The sequence below is a fragment of the Panthera pardus genome, unplaced genomic scaffold (genome assembly GCF_024362965.1).
Source record: "Panthera pardus isolate Hobbes unplaced genomic scaffold, ASM2436296v1 HiC_scaffold_17, whole genome shotgun sequence".
Taxonomy (NCBI): Eukaryota; Metazoa; Chordata; class Mammalia; order Carnivora; family Felidae; genus Panthera; species Panthera pardus.
The window spans coordinates 35,486,388-35,502,751 of NW_026526732.1; the positions used below are offsets into that span (position 1 = coordinate 35,486,388).

Here is a 16,364-nt window from a genome sequence, read left to right on the forward strand (position 1 = left end):
AATTTGAGCCCCATGTCAGGCTCTGTGTTGACAGCTTGGAACCTGGAGTCTACTTCAGATTCTGTGTCTCCTTTTCTCCCTGCCTCTCATCCTCTCTCTTTCTCTCTCTCAAATATAAATAAACATTAAAAAAAATTTACAAAAAAAGCAAGAGAGAAATGACCTCAGAGGGAAGTACACAAAGAATAAACAGAGAAACAGAAAAACTTAAACATGTTCAAAATTAAATGAATACTGTCTGTTTATGACAGTAACATTTACTTCTTATGGAGCTTAATATATACATGGAATTAACACATCAAGACAAAATCTGACTGGGTAAGGGATGGGGTGAGTGGACAATATGGTGGTGAAGTGTTTTAAGGTCTTGCCTGGCTTGGAAGTGATAAACATACAAATTTATAGCAAGTTTTGAGAAATCAAAGATGAGTCCTATAATATTTGTGGTAATTAGTAATACAGACTGCACAGAACACAAGTTAATGAAAGGAGAAATCAAATGATTAAATGGGGAAAAATATTTAATATCAAAAAAAAGGCAGAAAAAAAATTACAAAAGACAAATAGAAAACAAAGGGAATGTGGCACTTTGAACCCAAATATCAGTTGTAATATTAAATGTAAATTAAACATCCAATTTAAACACAAAGATTGTTTAACTGGTTAAATTCAATTCAACTACATAGTGCTCACAAAAGGTACTCCTTATATATAAGGACCCCAAGAGGAATGGAAAATACTGTATCATGCAACACTAACAAAACAGAAGCTAGTGAAGCTACAAAAGTAAACCTTAAGGACGGAATTATTGCTAGCAAAAGTATGGAAAGAAGATTAATACAGCTCCAATCTTAAGTTTGTATGCCCCTAACAAAATAGTCTCAATATATATTCACAAAGACATACATAACTCACTGATGTATTTAAAACACTGCAGCCAACAAGTACAGAATCCACATTCTTCCGGAGTGTGCAAATGCTACTGACCATATGCTAGATGAAAACAAGGCTCAAAAACCTGAGTCTCAAAGAATTGAAAACATGAATGACCATGGTAAAATTAAGTGAGAAAAAAACAGAAACAAAAAGATGAGAAAAACATTCAATAGTTGGGAAATGAAGCACTTAACTTCTAGGTAACTCATAAGTCACAAGAGAAATTACGAGGGACGTTGAAAATATTTTTAAGGTTTTTTTTTTTTTGGTTTATTTATTTTGAGAGAGAGAGTGAAGGTAGGAGGCGAGGGGGAGCAGAGAGACAGGGAGAGAGAGAATCCCAAGCAGGCTCCACACTGTCAGCGCAGAGCCCAACGTGGGGCTCGAACTCACGAACCATGAGATCATGACCTGAGCCAAATCAAGAGTCAGATGCTTACCCACCTGAGCCACTTAGGTGCTCCAGAGATATTTTTCAATAAATAATAATGAAAAATGCAACATAATCAATCTTATATAACTAAAATCATGTATGGGGGCAAATATGTACCCTTAAAAAATATGTGTGAAAAAAAGAAAGGCTAAAATATTGATAATTTAGGAACCTATTCAAGAAGATAAAAAAAAGTCATCTAAAATCTAAAATAATTAAAAGTTAAAAAAAAGACACATAAAAGCAGAATTCAATGCAATATTCAATGCAATATTTAATCTAATAGAGAAAATCAGCCAAGTCAAAAATCAACTATTTGAAAAGACTAACAAAATTACAAAAACCTATTAAAGCTGTTGGGGACAAAAAAAGTTTGCAAAACAATGTTGGAATGAAAAAAAAGAGCATCACTACAAATCATTTATACATTGAAAAGGAAATAACAGTATATCATTCACAACTTTGTGCCAATACATTTGAAAATACAGGGAAAATGGATGAATTCACTAAAAAGCTCAACTCAACAGAGAAAATAAGAAAAACTCTGAAGAGGCTTACATTTCTTATAGCTATTGATCTGTACCTAAAATCCTATCCACAGAGAAAACTTCTAGGGTTAAATGGCTTCACTGCTGAATGGAAATTAGAACACTGGTTATCTTTTGGGGAAGAGGGGAGAGAAAGATTTAGAGAAAGCACGAGGGTAGTTTCTAAAATGCTGGTCATCTTAATCTAGGTGGTACTTAGGTAGGTTCACTTTGTGAAAATTCACCAAGCTTTTCACTTATGATTTATCTTTTTTTTTTTTTTTTTTTTTTTGTATACATGCTTCGCTTTGATAAACCCATTAGACAGGTAAAGATACATGGAAAATAAGTGTTTTTAAAAGACATTGTTGGGCGCCTGAGTGGCTCAGTCGGTTGGGCGTCTGACTTCGGCTCAGGTCATGATCTCACAGTTTGTGAGTTCAAGCCCCGCGTTGGGCTCTGTGCTGACAGCTCAGAGCCTGGAGTCTGCTTCGGATTCTGTGTCTCCCTCTCTCTCTGCCCCTCCCCCGCTCGCTCTCTCTCTCTCTCTCTCTCTCTCTCAAAAATAAATAAACATTAAAAAAAGAAAATTAAAAAAAATAAATAAAAGACATTGTCAGACTAGATAAAATGTCAAAACTCATCTCTATGCCGTTTATAAGAAACCATGTATAAAATGGAAGGTGGCAGCTAGATGGAAATTAATGAAAAGATTTTTGAAAATCTCATAAATGATAACAAAATGAAGCTGATATAAGTAAAATAATACCAGGCAAGAAAAGTTTTGAAGAGCATACTAGTAATGAATAGGATTACTTCCTAATGATTAAAAATTTAAGTAGCCGAGAGGATACAATCACAGCAAAATAGTACAGATGGTGTTATAAAAGAGTTTCAATGTAAAAGTGACGCTTTTTAGACTTTCTCTATATAAATATTAATTTTCATAAGTTACCGTCTATTAAGTACAACAATTTTCTTAAGTTATATGCCAAGTGAAACTTGTAAATATTACTTAAATATCTCAATAATTAAACTGTTTTTGAACTTAACCTAGCTTTGGCTTTGCTTTTTTTTTTTTTTAATTTTTTTTTTTAACGTTTTTCATTTTTGAGACAGAGAGAGACAGAGCATGAACGGGGGAGGGTCAGAGAGAGAAGGAGACACAGAATCTGAAACAGGCTCCAGGCTCTGAGCTGTGAGCACAGAGCCCGACGCGGGGCTCGAACTCACGGAGTGCAAGATCATGACCTGAGCCGAAGTCGGCTGCTCAACCGACTGAGCCACCCAGGCGCCCCTGGCTTTGCTTTTTTACAGCATTGCCATTGTTCTCTGCTCAGCATTACTTTCAGTAGAAGGCCAGGAACTAATTTTTACTGAGTATCAAGTAATGTGCAGTAGTGTGCAAGGCTATTTGCCTACCTTACATCACTTTATCCTTATAACGATCATCTTCAGAAAGAAGTGGTACTATTATCTCCATTCTCTATGTGACCAAATCGAGGGGTGTAAAAATGGGACAATTTACCAAAGGCAAGTGAACTGATAAGTGACAGGTCAGGAACTGGAGCTCGGGCACAAGGTTATTTACTCCTTTCTTTTTAGCCTCATTCTCATCCTTTTTGCCAGTATTTTAGAGACTCGGGGTCATAATGAGAACATGTATTATCTACGAACTAAAACACACGTTATCATATAACTTAAATACGTAGTCAGCCTCTAAAGACATAGATGTGCATGTAATCTATAGATATAATCATAGACATAATATATGTAACATATAGGATATGTTATAAAACTTAGACTCCAAGAATAAAATGGGAGAAGACACAATATACACCAGCATGATGAAATGCAGTTGTGTTTTATGTGTGGAAGTCATCAGACAGCTGTGAAAACTGCCCACGTTCAGTCTATTTTAGGCAGTTCTGTTCAGACTTTCTATAACAGAATTAGTATGATTTTAAAATTTTAACAGATCCTTTCCCACAGATTTTTAACAGATCTCTTCCTTATGTATTATTCTGTTTTTAAATAAACAATTCTCTAATTTATTCTCTGGTTTCAAGAATCATTTTCCAGGACAGTCATCTTGAGACCACCTGAAATACGATCTGTATCTCCAAACACTCCCATTATCATGATGCTGCAATAATTTATCAGCATTTTATATCAAAATACATACATCCTGTGTCTATACTCTCATTTACGTAGCATCATGGTAGGCTTTCCTCCCCTTTTACATCTACTTTTCCTTTTTCACTAAGAAATAATAAAATATAAACTCAAAAAATTACAACCTTGGGGCGCCTGGGTGGCTCAGTCAGTTAAGTGACCAACTTAGGCTTGGGTCGTGGTCTCACAGTCGTGAGTTCGAGCCCCGCGTTGGGCTCTCTGCTATCAGTGTGGAGCCCGCTTCTGATCCTCTCCCTCTCTCTGCCCCTCCCCTGCTCACGCTCTCTCTGTCTCTTAAACATTTAAAAAAATATATATGTATATATTTTAAAAATTACATTCTTACTTACTTCTCTGTGACAAAAGAAGAGTTAAATGAATTAACACCTGCTTTTCCTAAAAGCTACAAACGTGGTAAAGTCATATAGGGTGACAAATATGACTGAGGTTTAGAATATGTTTGGAAAGAGGATTAGTGAATAAATTTACTTTGTGTTATTCAGCCTGAGACTTAAAGAAAAAGTCACAAATTTTAAAACGTACAGCATATTTTATTATAACATCACAATGAGATTACTTCATCTTTTGTTTAATTCTCAACTTTAATAAGATGCTTACCTCATGGATTAATGTTTTGCATTGTTCATTCATTTAATCATTTATTCATTCAGCATAAATTTATTGAGTGCTTCATATGCTGGTCACTAGTCTAAGTGCTTAGAATGTGGTGATTAAAAAAAAAAAAAAACACAGAGGCACCTGGGTGGCTCACTATGTTAAGTATCTGATTTTGACTTGGGTCATGATCTTGCAGTCTGTGAATTTAAGTCCTGTGTCGGCCTTTGTGCTGATAGTTCGGAGCCTGGAGCCTGCTTTGGATTCTCTGTGTCTCCCTTCCCCTCCCCTACTTCCTCTCTCTCTCTCTCTAACTCTCTCTCACACACACACAAATAAAATAAACATTAAAAAAAAAGAAAAATATCTCAACTCCCATGAAAATTGCATTTCGAACAATGAGGTAAAAGCGACATACAACATAAATAGTAAAATATGCATAGTAAGCAAGGTTGCAATATATTTTATGGAGAAAATATATTGGGAAGTGGGTTAGGAAGTGGAGAGGAGTTTGTAATTTTAAATAGGATTATCAGAGGTGTTCTCTCTAAGAAGGTGGCATTTGAATAAAAGCCCAGAGGAAGTGAGGAAACAGCTTAAATGTAAATTGGGGGAAATGATTCCAGACAGAGAAGAGTAAGTGCAAAGGTCCTGAGGCAGGACTTTTAAGACCTGAAGAGGACACCAGAAGGGCAAATGAACAGGGAGATGAGTCCAGAAATGAAATGGGGTGGGGTGGAAAAAAGATCCTATAAATCCTCCTGGGTCATTGTGCTTTTCCCACTGGGTGAGATGGAAGGCCATTAGGGAACTTTAGTGGAAGGAGTGATATAATCTGATTTTGTACTAATAGGATCCATGTGACTGCAATGTTGAATGTAGACCTGAGGGGAGACAATTAGAACTAATGTTCCACACAATGTAGACACTAAAGCTGGTTGTCACCTTCATTAATGATTAAGAGGTCAGCATAAATTCACTTAGAGGAAGAACATATATTTTCTAATTAACCATAGATTCGACTTATGACATTCAATCAATGATCTTAAAAGAACAACAACAACAACAACAACAACAACAACAAAAACTAAGGCAAGAACAGTGATTGTAATCATATTCTGCTATACTAAACAAGATGTATCCATGTAGGACATCTTGAATGTGTAGATCATGATTTCCTCTATTGATGATTTTGTATTCATCAATTTAGTAGTGGCCCAAATACTACCAGGAAAAAAAGTCAGTGATTTGAAGAGCAGCCATGGGCTATTCTTTCATCAAATCTCCTGAGTTCTTGCTAAATGCCGAGCTCCACAATGGAATAAACGGAAACCTCTGTCTTCAAGGACTCAAAATAGAGTGGGACTATTGGGAAATAAACATCTGATCACCACACCATGGGCTAATAATGCCTTTGTAGAGATCTGTCTCCAGGAGAAAACCCTTACATCGAATAGACTGTATTGAATAGAAGCATATTAAATTGGTGCAGCCGCTCTGGAAAGCAGTGTGGAGGTTCCTCAGAAAATTAAAAATAGACCTACCCTATGACCCAGCAATAGCACTGCTAGGAATTTATCCAAGGGATACAGGAGTACTGATGCATAGGGGCACTTGTACCCCAATGTTTATAGCAGCACTCTCAACAATAGCCAAATTATGGAAAGAGCCTAAATGTCCATCAACTGATGAATGGATAAAGAAATTGTGGTTTATATACACAATGGAATACTACGTGGCAATGAGAAAAAATGAAATATGGCCTTTTGTAGCAACATGGATGGAACTGGAGAGTGTGATGCTAAGTGAAATAAGCCATACAGAGAAAGACAGATACCATATGGTTTCACTCTTATGTGGATCCTGAGAAACGTAACAGAAACCCATGGGGGAGGGGAAGAAAAAAAAAAAAAAAAAGAGGTTAGAGTGGGAGAGAGCCAAAGCATAAGAGACTGTTAAAAACTGAGAACAAACTGAGGGTTGATGGGGGATGGGAGGGAGGGCAGGGTGGGTGATGGGTATTGAGGAGGGCACCTTTTGGGATGAGCACTGGGTGTTGTATGGAAACCAATTTGACAGTAAATTTCATATATTAAAAAATAAAATAAATAAATAAATAATTAATTTAAAAAAAATTAAAAAAAAAAAAAAGAATAGAAGCATATTCAGCAACACTATTTCAATCTTGTAGGGCATGGGGCGCCTGGGTGGCTCAGTCGGTTAAGCATCCGACTTCAGCTCAGGTCACGATCTCGCGGTCCGTGAGATCGAGCCCCGTGTCGGACTCTGGGCTGATGGCTCAGAGCCTGGAGCCTGCTTCCGATTCTGTGTCTCCCTCTCTCTCTGCCCCTCCCCCGTTCATGTTCTGTCTCTCTCTGTCTCAAAAATAAATAAACATTTAAAAAATAAATAAATAAATCTTGTATGGCTTTTAAATATATTACATGTGTATGTCTCTTTTGCTTAGATAATGAGATATTAATTAAATGTATATCATTTATACCCCATCCAACCTCTTGAATGCTTATAAATTCTCTCTCTCTCTCTCTCTCTTTTTCATTCTTTAATAGGTGGAGCTAATGTTCTCTAAGCTATAGGGCAATGGATTTGTTTAACAGGAATGAGTAAGAGGAGTGTGAGAAAAGAATATGCAATGAAAGGATAACAATCTTCCTTTGAGATTGAAAATTTGACCATCCTTATTATGTTTAAACAAGAAAATATTGAATATAGGAAAAATTGAACATACTGAAATATTTTAATGTATTTCACACTTTATTATTACAAAAATGTCCAATCATTTCACTAACAGTTTAAGGATATAGGAAAAATGTTTCCATGCTACTCACATAGATTTTAAAACCATAGTATTTGCACAGTAATGCTAATTCAACCTCCTTCCAAACCTCATTTAACACTGTTAACCTAACTCACTAAATATGTCTCTGTAAGGTCAATGAATAAAATATTTAGGTCAAGATCTCGGTAGCTTCAAGACTATCTTTCTTTACAAATGCATTTTTAGTTTTGGGGGATAGACCAGGAAGAGAAGTGAATTGTTTATCAAAATGAAGGAGACTCCTTCACATGCGTATAACTAATTTCATGGCATACCTGGATTATGCAGGAATGAAAATGACCTCACTTTATATTAACAAAGTCTATCAAAAAGCTGCCTGCCCGCCTATGTTTTATCTCACTTGCCTCCAGTTGGCTTTCTTCCTAAATAAATCAAAGAGAGAGAAAATGGCCAGATTTTTTTTAAGTCAAAAAATGAGATCAGATATAACCCATATTATAGTAAAAATCTGGTTGGAAAGGAGTTAAAAGGGACTATTTTGGATATCCTATTAACTTTTAAGTCCCCATTATTGTCTTTTAAATTGCTGTATATTTTTCTTTGCCATCATACTGGATTTTTGTATACACATTGTGCAGTTAAGTTTCTCTTCAAGTTTATGCTGATACCAGGACCTTACAATACCCAAAATTGCTATTTTGCTATTATCATCACTTCAAATTTCTTACCATGATATTGTAATATTTATTATGCTAATCTAGAAATTGGGGCACAGCATGATGAAGTCATTTGCTCAAGATATGCTGTGAGTAAATAACAGAATTGGGAAAAGTTAATAATTCCTCAGTAATAAAAATCTGAAAACAATCTATTAATAAAATAAGGAGCCACTCTCTTCTCAGTAAATTGCTTTGTTTTTCATACTTATTTAGAATGTTAAAGTGTCAAAAGGAATTTTCTGGTGTAATCTACAAAGATTTAATCAAGGAAATTCAATGGCGGCTGTTTATATGTAAAATAGTAATTTTATTAAAAGTATTTCACGGAGGAGCCAAGTATATATCAACAACAGCAAGTAAAACTGGCATTGGCTGAAATTCATACATCTCGAAATAAAAAGGAGAGCCAAGGAATGGTCAAATCTCTTGCTGAATCAATGACAAACAAACACTTAGTGATATTTACCTATTCATTATAAAACTGCTGTCCTTGGTTCCCAGTAGGATAATAGCTCATATTATGCTGAATAACCCATTAATCCTTCATGATGCAGGTTTAAAAAAAGACAGAAGTTATGCTATTTTAGAGGCATACTAAAATGTACTAGAAAATGAGAGATCTAGTCTCTTGTTTTACAATAAAACAGATGGTTGTATTCTCCCATAGAAGCCAGGAGATCATAGTGTGGTACTTCTAGAATCCAAGCAATAAACGAAGCTCTTAAAATTAAATACCAAAATTTCTCATGAGCAACCTAAGCTAGCCTTCAGATCCCAGTTTAGGAAATACTGGTCTGGATTCAGACTACCTAGCTTGAAATCCTAGCCCTGTCCATAATTAGCTTTGTAAAGAAGGCCAAGTCACTTGACTTTTCAAAGTCTCAGTGGGTTGTTTTTTTTTTTTTTTTTTTTTTTTTTTTTTTTACATAAGGATAATAATTCCAGCTGCCCTTTTAAGATTTTTGTGAGAAGTAAATAAATACTCAGGATGTCCACATTGTCTCTGTTGCCAATGCATTGAAACATGCCTGCCTGCAGCTTTGTTCCTTAGCTAAACAAGTTCCAGGAATGTGTTACAAGTTATAGGAATTTGTTACTCCAAGCCTAAGACCAAAGGAGAGGGCTAAAGCCCCTTCTTGCCTGAGGAATTCCATCATAAAAACAGATTACAAAACCTACTTAACTTTTTACATCACTAAAACACTGGCTAAGTTAAAACCTTGAGTCAAATAGAAATAAAGATTTATCTCATTTTACAAATTGCACTGCCCTTCTCTTGAACATACAGTAGGTTGATTTGCAGGAAGTAGGAGGGGGTTAAAATAAGTAAGGACATGGGTGGGTGCCATCCTGTAATATAGGGGCCCATGTACGGCTTCCACTAGGCGTACTCCAGACTTTGGAGTTAGGTAGACCTGTCTTATAAATAGAATTTTATAACTGGTTATGAAGACTCAACTATAAAAGATGTCTTGGAGTATTCACTCATTTTAAGGCTATTAAACTAAACAGGAAAACAATCCACATACGTCTTAAGATACCATGCGGGAATAGATAAGTGGCGATACAAAGCAAACCTAGGAAAAAAGAAATGTCTTCATTGAGAAATGGGCTTTCAGGTGGACTCTGACCTGTTGAATTAATAATGATAGGAATGTTGGATAGAAATGATTTAATAAAAACTTGTAATGGTACCATCCAGTTTTAAACTGGAAGGGAAAAATGCTGCTATGCTTATTAAATATATACTATTATGGTTGAGAGCAAAGAGTAATATAAGTGATTTATGTAAATTATATTAAGAGTAGACTGCCTGGGTGGCTCAGACGGTTAAGTGTCCCACTTCAGCTCAGGTCATGATCTCATGGTCCATGAGTTTGAGCCCTGAGTGAGGCTCTGTGCTGAAAGCTTAGAGCCTGGAGCCTGCTTTGAATTGTGTGTCTCCCTCTCTCCCTGCCCCTCTCCTGCTCGCATTCTGTCCCTTTGCCTCTCAAAAATAAATAACATTAAAAAAAAAAAGAGTTGACTCTGAAGTTGCCCCATGTGCAAACTGAAGAATAAGCAGAGAGTAAACTAGAGAAATTAGCCATCACTATTTATTAACTCCCTATCCCCGACAATGACTCGAGGTAACAGCAAAATCACTTCTGATTGCGAAGGCCAACTTTCAAACACCACATGAAGAGAGAGAACCACGGTGACTGATAAAGAACTAAGCTGTCTTTATCAGAAGAGGGATGAAGTCTACTTTGAAGGTGGGATCCTCGGGGGATTCATGCACCAGAGATCATTGACCTAAAGCATGATTGATCAGTGCGATAGTTTGCCCTGCCATTCCTTGATAGTGCTTGGAGACTTACTGGGAAATACCATTAACTCAAGGCTGACATTCAGCTGTTAGTATGGGTGGATATAAATCCATGCCACCTGGTGATTTAGTTGCAGCCCTGAGCCCTTGCTATCACCCAGGTGCTTAGGTCCTGAATTGTCTCAGATGGGTAAACAGAAGATCTCCTGTGAGACCCACCAGCCAGCAATTTGGAGTTCCCCAATGTGTATACCCTGGCCAAAAATGGGCCCAAGCTCTGAATAGAGGAGGTTGTACCCCTGTTGATGATACACAGCATCCATATGTGAAATGGCTGGTATCTATCTGGTCCTCTGAGAATGTGACCAATCCCCATTGGCTGGTGCTTCCCTCCACCATGACTACCTGTGTTAATATGACCTCTACAGTGTATATATAGTATCTGTCACTAACTATCTTGGTCATTCTGCCTTCACTAACCCCAAAATGCTTTGCTTCTCTGTCCTTACTGGGCCCAGGAGGAATGGCTGAGAGCCTTTCCCTCATAGATTACAGGGAATCAGAAAGAGGTTGAGTTACAGAAGCAACCTATGTAAAATGCCCCCAGTCTCAGGCTTCAGTCAATTAAATTAGTTTTTATATTTGGAATAACAGCAAAATATGGAAACACTTTACCAGATCCCATCCTATCTGCAAGCCTAAATAATTTGGGGTGATGGTGGTCCTTGAGTAATAACTTCAGCCTGACCTGAATATTGTGAATGAAAAGAAGAAAGAAATTAAGTGTAGAAGGCACCCGGGCCTCTGCCACACAAACTTGAACAACTTGAACGTCAATTTTGTACAACTACAAGGCTTGTTACCTCATTTAGTGGCCCAAGTTTAATTTAAGAATCAACTGTCACAGCTTGTTCAACTCTCAGTAATGAGAGGCAATTTACTCAAGAGCCCTGTTATCCAAGAACCTTTCAGTAAACACACCATGATCAGATCGGGAGAGCTGTAGTATTTTAAAAGTTAAAAAATGGCACTATTATATTTTCTTTATGTAAAACGTGCTTGATCTATATTTTCATCATTAACTCTCATTAGCCAAAACAGAGTCAGCTGCTAATTCAGTTCTAAACTCTTCATGTGAATTCATTTTCATTGTGCTTTAGAAATAAATGCAAAATTCACCCAAGAACTACTAACTAAACAAATAGTAAATCAAAAATACAATTTTAAAAGTAGAAAATTGGTAAATAAAAAAAAAAGAGGGACTATACCTGCTGTAAATCCAGTGTAATCGTCACATAATGGTATTCAATTCCATTCTTAATACTGGGACTCTGCCACCAAGTGTTCTTTCCATCAATAGCATTTGTAATTGGGTGTCTCTCTATTGAATCAGCAGCAGGTGAAAGGACAAAAAAAGAACATATAATGAATTGATCGCTGTTTCTTTAAAGAAAAAAAGTAAAACTAAGTTGAAGCCATCATCATGTGAATATCAAACAGCAAAATAATACAAAGAGAGCAATTCATATCTTCAAGAGAATTTATTTAATGCCAGCTTTTTCAGACCACTCTATATGGCATATGAAATGCTTAAATACTTAGGCTATAAGAGAAGCTGTTCAACACTCTGGCCATCAATTAAAATAGGCAACTTTGAAGATTACTACAGAAATTAAGCGTGAAGAAATAATATTGAAATCTGATGAACACGTCAGTCCTTCCAAGATGCAAAAATTAATGTTTGAGGCAGCTCTTGTATGCCATCCACACTGTGGGGAAAAAAACCCATAAAATTCTGAATTGTGGTTGAGGATTTGCCCTTTTGACATGTTCATTATTACCAAGACTTGGGCAGCCCAATATGTTACCTGGGATTTTTTTTTTTTAAGTTTATTTTTGAGAGAGACAGGGACAGTGTGAGTGAGGGAGGAGCAAAGAGAGGGAGAGAGAGAATCCCAAGTAGGCTTTGCACCATCAACGCAGAGCCCAATGCAGTGCTTAAACCCATGAACCGGGAGATCATCACCTGAGCTGAAACTGAGAGTCAGATGCTTAATTGACTGCCCCACCCTGGTGCCAGTTACCTGGGCTTAATACAAAATGCTGTCAGGTCCATCCTATGAGGCTTTTCATGATCAGTCCTTAACTTGCCAACTTTCAACCAGTATTTACAAATATAATGAGGGGCAGGGTGCCTGGGTGGCTCAGTCAGCTGAGTGTCAGACTTTGGATCAGGTCGTGATCTCATGGTTCGGTTTGTGGGGTTTGAGCACTTGCTGCTGTCAGTGCAGAGCCTGCTTTGGATCCTCTGTCTGCCTTTCTCTCTGCCCCTCCCCTGCTTGTGCTCTCTCTCAAAAATAAATAAAGTTAAAAAATAAAAATAAAAAATAAAAATATAATGAAAGATACTCCAAACCTCTCATTTAGCATTGTCCATCCCCATCATCACTAACTCAGTGGAGGAGTCTGCACAATAATGGCAAGCAGGGAGACAACAGCACACAAAACTCTCCTACCAACAAAACATGGATCTTCCTTCTCCTTTACTACCTATAGCTGAGAACAGAACCTACTGTTCTGTACTGGAGGGGCTCCTGGGTAGCTCATCTAGTTAAGCATCCGACTCTTGATTTCAGTTCAGACCATGATCTCTCAGTGGGTGAGTTCAAGCCCTGCATCGGGTTCTGTGCTGACTGCTCAGATCTTGTTTGGGATTTTCTCTCTCTCTCTCTCCCTCTCTCTCCGCCCTTCCCCCACTCCTGCTCTTTCTCTTTATCAAAATAAATAAATAAAATTAAAAAAATAATTTAAAAATAAATAAAAGGAAGACTGGAGATAGACGATGGGAGGGGTGGACATTCACCCCAGCCCTCCCCACCCCTACTGTTCTTTCTTACCATTCCTTTTCTCCTTACACCCCTCAAACCTCACATTTCTTCTCCAATTTAGCTCCATGTATCTCACAACAGCAGCCATTACCCCTAAGGTGCCAAAGCCCTCATTCTGCTTTGGTTCTTAGCCATTGGAAATCTGTTCTCGTTTCCAAGTAACACAAGTTCTGTTTTGTTCTCAGCAGGCCCAGCTCATTCACAGGTGAGAATGGCAGGAGTGGAGGTAGATGGAGAGGTTCCTATTTCTTCTTTTCTTTTTTTTTTTAATGTTTATTTTTGAGAGAGAGAGAGAGAGAGAGAGAGAGAGAGCGAGCGCAAATGGGGGAGGGGCAGAGAGAGAGGGAGACACAGAATCCGAAGCAGGCTCCAGGCTCTGAGCTGTGAGCACAGAGCCCGATGCGGGGCTCGAACTCACAAACCTCGAGATCATGACCTGAGCCGAAGTCGGACGCTTAACCAATTAACCCACCCAGGTGCCCCAAGAGGTTCCTATTTCTATTCCAAGGGCTGCACTAAGGGTACTTAACTTCTTAAATTCTCACTTGAAAGTCAGCCTATTTGCCCATAGAAATGTAAATAAACTGGAGGCTAGATTCCCTGCTACTCTTCTATACATCACAGATAACATATGCTTTGGAGCGTCAGTCTTGAGAACTTCTGAACACTACTTCTCCGGGGAGATGTTTCAAATAAATAGCCTAAGAGTAACCTTTTAGATTAGAACACAATCTTTTTTGGTAAATGGAAGGAATACTTCAAATAATGAACAAACCTCATCACTACAAGGAGCAATCATGGACCTCCGTTTGCCTACAAGGTGTAGCATGTAGCCATGTACTCTAATGATAATGGTGATGAAAAAAGCATGATATCTGGAATATGAAGGGGGGCGTATGAGGAGATAAATAGTCCACTGTATTCCACCTGGCTCCACCATTCAGTATTCAACAATGGCAACTCACTTAAACCGTGTGTGCAATTCTTGAACTAGGGTTAACAAAACTCCACTCACAGCAGTGGTTCCCAGATTAAGTTTCAGAAAAAAAGTAAAGTAAAAAAAATGTGTATGAGAGGTTTGTGGAACTGATATAGGAGTTCTAGCTCTTTATTTATGTAAAATTAGGAACCTCCAGTCAACTTTTACTGTCATTTAATGTACCATCACTGTTATTTCATAAACTAATGAACATTAGAACCAGGCAAAGTTTTAAAGAACCATAATTTCAAAATGAAGAACCGTTCTTTAAAATGCACTCATTTTGTTTTCACAAAAAATTAGGAATTTCTCAGTTTCTCTTTTTTTCCAGGGGCCAGTAAACATATCTTGGATGAGAACTCTAATCTTACAGGGTTACCAGAGGAACATTACAGCTATTAATAGTCTAACCATTATTACGCATATATATAAAATAAATTATACATCTGTTCAAAATGTATACTGTTCTGAATCTTAGTTACAGGCAAAATGCATTTCGTAAAAAATGTGAAAGTCACAAAACAAAGCAAAATGAAGTCCTCAATGCAATAGGAATTTGATAATAACGTCAAGTCATCTTCAAAAGAAAAATTTTATTCAAAACTGAATATTCATTAAGTTTCCCATCTTTAGATCGTGAGTATTTTTAGATTAATTTTGTTAAAGTAGCCTGCTATACCTTGTTTAATTAAAAACATAAAGGTTTATGTCCTTGACTTACTTATGGGAACATGAGAGCATAGGACAGAACAAAAATGTTCTATTTTTACTGATAAATGATTTAATTCAACTAAACAACTGGATGGACTTTGTTTTGTCTCAAGTCTTACCACATTAGCAGTCCACTGAGATGAGGCATCCTACCTCATTAATGAAAAGTAAAACTGCTGACCGTATTTAATAATTAGCACTAGTGAACTTGTTCTGTTGAAGCTATAGCAAAGGTGTCAGGTCTTTATAACGACAGCAAATACCATAAGCATAACTAAATATCAAACAAATGCCCTTGTGGTGTCAATGCGTGCTGAAATTGACACGTCAGGAATCAGCCATAAATGAAATATTACTGGCATTGCTTCTGAAGAAAAATAAATACCACAACAAACATTCCCCAAACATCCTCTGGAATCTTCTTTACAGATTGTGGGTTTAATATGTGTTAGAAAAACACACCCACAACCATATTTCCAAATCAGATTTGTGGCTCAGGTAATTCTGGGAGAAGCTGTCTAATTGGAAATTTTTATATCTGCCACCTCAGGTCAAATTGATATGAGAATTAGTCATGAAAATGAGGACTGGGAGATGAATCAACAATTAACCATAATCCCCATTATGAAAGTTTAATCATAATTAATTTGCAAATACTGATTAATTGTTGGCATACTTCCCTTATTTAGAATGAGATAGAAACTTACAACATCCTCAACAGGGATAGCTACACAAGTAAATCCAAGGGCTTACTGCATCAGAATACTGTCCAGGGAATCGTTGATGAAGTAAATCTTTCAAACTGCTAATTTTTAATTGGAAAGCACAATCTAGTAACCGGAAGTTCAAGCTTCCTTTTCTTTGTATGGTGATTACGCACAGACCTGCCTGATATGTTCTAGCAGTTCAATGCATTTGTAAAATTTTATCATCTGCTGCTCCAACTTTTCCTAAAATATATTCATGTAGTTTATTGCTAGATTTTTATTCTTATGGGGTATGTTCTTTCCCTATCTCTAGTTCCAAAACAAGACTTTGAAATGTAATGAAGGTGGTAGCTTAAAATTAATCACACAAAGTAAATCCAGATTATGATAGGTTAAAAAACACTTCAGGCAGGGGCAGCTGGGTGGCCCAGTTGGTTGAGCTTCTGAACCAACTTTAGCTCAGGTCATAATCTCAGGTCATGGTGAGTTTGAGCCCCGCATCAGGCTCTGTGCTGACAGCTCGGAGCCTGGAACCTGCTTCGCATTCTGGGTCTCCCCCTCTCTCT

General features: G+C 37.2%; 1 protein-coding gene across 4 annotated transcripts in view; it reads right to left on the reverse strand.

The window, feature by feature from the left end:
* Positions 1-16,364, reverse strand: part of LAMA2 (laminin subunit alpha 2) — a 620,981-nt gene that overhangs the window by 448,086 nt on the left and 156,531 nt on the right. For all 4 annotated transcript variants that reach the window (XM_053904501.1, XM_053904500.1, XM_053904503.1 and 1 more), the window contains exon 3: positions 11,782-11,894. In XM_053904501.1, the coding sequence (XP_053760476.1) occupies positions 11,782-11,894 (113 nt within the window). The remainder of the gene's footprint in view (positions 1-11,781; positions 11,895-16,364) is intronic.